The sequence below is a fragment of the Piliocolobus tephrosceles genome, chromosome 8, assembly GCF_002776525.5.
Source record: "Piliocolobus tephrosceles isolate RC106 chromosome 8, ASM277652v3, whole genome shotgun sequence".
Taxonomy (NCBI): Eukaryota; Metazoa; Chordata; class Mammalia; order Primates; family Cercopithecidae; genus Piliocolobus; species Piliocolobus tephrosceles.
In genome coordinates, this window is record NC_045441.1 from 94474551 (window position 1) to 94477763 (window position 3213).

Genomic DNA, 3213 nt, shown 5'->3' on the forward strand with positions numbered 1-3213 from the left:
CGCCCCTGCGCGCAAGGCTGCCGTCGCGCCGGGGCCCTGGAAGGTGCCAGGCTCTGACAAGCTGCCGGGCGTCCTCAAACCCGGCGCCTCGGCCGCCGGCAGATGAGCCGCGCGGCCAGGCCCCGCCCGCCCCAGCGCAGGCCGTTCTTCTTAGGTTCCGTCTCACGGCGTTTTAATTTATTTTCACTGTCACACGCATAGATCCACGAGGCACTAAGGCCTGGGAGCATCGACGTGAAGTCCCACGTGTCCGGTGTGCTTGGGCGGCATCGCGTCCACGCGCAGACCTAAACTGATCCTAAAGCCCCCGGTTCCATTGTGGGGGCTTTGGCAGCTATGGAAGAACCAAAATAACGTGAAGAACATCACAGAGAGACAGTGCAGTGTAGCTTTAGTTTGAGAAAAAAAAATATTCCTCCCCACTGCATGAAGGATTTGGATATCATCCAAACTTTATATCAAGAAACTGGACAAGTTAAGAGCAATCACAAACTGGAATATCGCCTTAAAAATCAAACTGCACGGAGAAAGCTGAAACTGAGACAAGATTATATCTTTTAATTGATCTAAAGCGTTGTAAATAAATTGTTCTCGACATATCTAGACAGGGGTTAAAGGGTTTCTTTGACACATTCGGAACCGTTCACCCATGACATGTTTCCATGGCTCACCCTTGGCATCCATCCTCGGTGTTAGCAGCAGCGTTCCCTGCCTCCTGCAGGATGACTTAGAAATCTAGTGAGTTTCTTGGTGTGATGCCATTTTTATTGCCATTTCTGTGATCGAATCATATTTCTGTACATTTTCAGTGGTAGAAAAAAAGATTTTAAAAATTGTATCCTAGGGAACAGTTTGCCGTAAGTCAGAATTTTGCAGTTTAGCTCATAGATCTTAATTGGTTTTTCTCTAAAATATGAATGTTATAATTGAAGGACCACAATTTGTTTAATCAAGATTGGCAACGCTGCAGTTCCTTTATGAAGAGGCTTTTCTGTCGTCCCAGGCTAGCAGAGATGGATAGCTTTTTTGTCAGCAATGTGATTTCACTTTTTTGTCTTATTTTAAACCCTGTCTCCATGACTTCATTTGCACTTTGACAGAGCAGAGGCAGAGTATTTGTCTTATATTTCTCAGACTATAATGAATCTCTAATGTTAAAAAATTATAACCAATTTATTTTCATTAAAGAACGTGAGTCTTTTTAGCATTCCTTTCTGCTTATCCTTCTTTCCTTACTCTTTCTTCCTTTTGTTTCCATTGGTTTTCTTTCGTCTTGCATTCTTTGCAAGTTTTTTATTTTGTTAGCGACTTCTAGATGTTTATCTTCATGGATCTATGATTGGCCTCCTAGTAAAATTCTAAGCCTTGCCTTTCCTGGTGTTTTAGCATTTCTTTGTAAAATGTTAGCTTCAATTAATTATCCATTGGTACTTACTGTAGCTACACATATTAAAAGGCAAAGTGTTTCTGAAGGCAATTTCTTTTTAATATGCCCTAAATGAATGAGGCTTCATCCTTTCCATATTCTAACTCTTTATAGGCGTTCAAATGCAAATAAGCTTCACCTCCCTGCACTTGCAGTCTAAAAAGTAAAAGGGGTGATCAAGTTCATCTCAAAGGTCACAGGTAATAGCCTTCCTGGGCTGATCATTCCCTCTCCTTGTAACTGCAGCATCCTGAGTAGCAGTTTAATTTTCATCAGACATGGGAGTAGTTTAGTTGTTTGACAGGAGGAGAATAAGGTTGAAAGCCTCAAGTGAAGGATCTTGCAGCTTGTGAAAGCAATTTCCAAAAATGAAACCCATTCATCATAAACAAAAGCACAAACACATGTAGCAGTTTATAATGCTTTTGGTTTAATCTCAATTAGTCTTTCTCCCCTGGACTAGAAATCCAGTATAGTTTGCCATTAATTTATTGAATCTGGTTTTGGACAATGCTTCTGTAGTGTAGCTGCACGTCCTGGTACTGTATCCTCCGACCTTTATTTTCCATGTATCACAAAAGGAAAAAAAAAAATTGAGATTACACTGGCATAAACTCTAATTTGCACAGTTCACAGCTACTACTTGTGCAGTAATTGCTTTATGCGGCTGTAATCCATAACCTGTGAAGACAGCACATCATCTAAATCCCATTCCAAATAATATTTCTGTGTAGTGTTAGCTGTGAATTTACCCTGTACAGTTGTATCTCTATAAATATAATTCCATGTATTAATAGTCACAGAAAGACTGTAAGTGAGCAACTATTTTTATGAAACGCACCACTATGGATAAATTAACTTTTACAGAAATCTTGTTTACTGTATGATATTCTAAAACACTGTCAAATAAAATATATATCCAAAAATATTTTCTTTTTCCAACTATATAGGCTGTGTGTTGATTTGAAGTAGATTTCTGGGAGTTAACTTAGTTTTTCAAAACTGCAGTTTTCATGGATTTTTTGTTTTTTTTTTTTTTTTTGCTTTTTTTTGGATGTGTAAGTTTTAATGCTCCAAATAGGAGTTTTTTGAAACTTGAATCTAAAAGCAGTGGCATTACTGGGAAAGATTGTTGGCTTTTTTGGCCAAACAGTTTTCTCAGTCTCGTTGGTATGTGCTTGTCAGGTTACTACATCATTTATGAATTGGCTGTATATTTGTTGCTTGCTACATTGATATTTTACCTTTTTTCAAAAAGGATTTAAAGTATCCATCTGTAATAAATTCCATCACATTTTTTCCTTTTAATTCTGAAATTTTCTCATGCAAAATCCCAAGGAGTTCATGCAGAAGCCAACATAGCGAGCAGCAGTGAACTGGTCCAAAATGAATGGTCGAATATAGCTTTTGTCATGTATTGGGATGCCTGTGGTAGGAAGGGAGAGTTCTGCTTGGCTCGTGAGTGATTACGATCCTACCATCGAGGAGTTGACAATCGGAACGAACAGTTCAACACTAATCAAGACTCCCCACTCCACCTGTCAGTAGGAGGCCTAAAGTTCCCAAACTCAATCTTTTATTCTAATACAAAAATTATTAATATCGTGCATCATTTTTATAAAAGGAAAGAGGTGATGTATAAAATGGAACACAAAAATTAGGAAATGTGTAGCACATGTAGTTCTTTATGAAGTAATCTGAGAATGGGCCAGTGCAAGCTGAAAAAGACCTATACAAAAATGTAGTTTAAATGGAATATAAATATTCATACTACACTACTTATTTTA

At 38.5% G+C, this 3213-nt stretch overlaps 1 protein-coding gene across 1 annotated transcript in view; it reads left to right on the plus strand.

Moving 5' to 3' along the window:
• MAGI2 (membrane associated guanylate kinase, WW and PDZ domain containing 2) overlaps nt 1-106 on the plus strand; it is a 1516313-nt gene extending 1516207 nt beyond the window's left edge. Inside the window, exon 23 of the mRNA XM_026448702.1 lies at nt 5-106. Within this exon, the coding sequence (XP_026304487.1) occupies nt 5-106 (102 nt within the window). The remainder of the gene's footprint in view (nt 1-4) is intronic.
• Nucleotides 107-3213: the final 3107 nt, after the last annotated feature.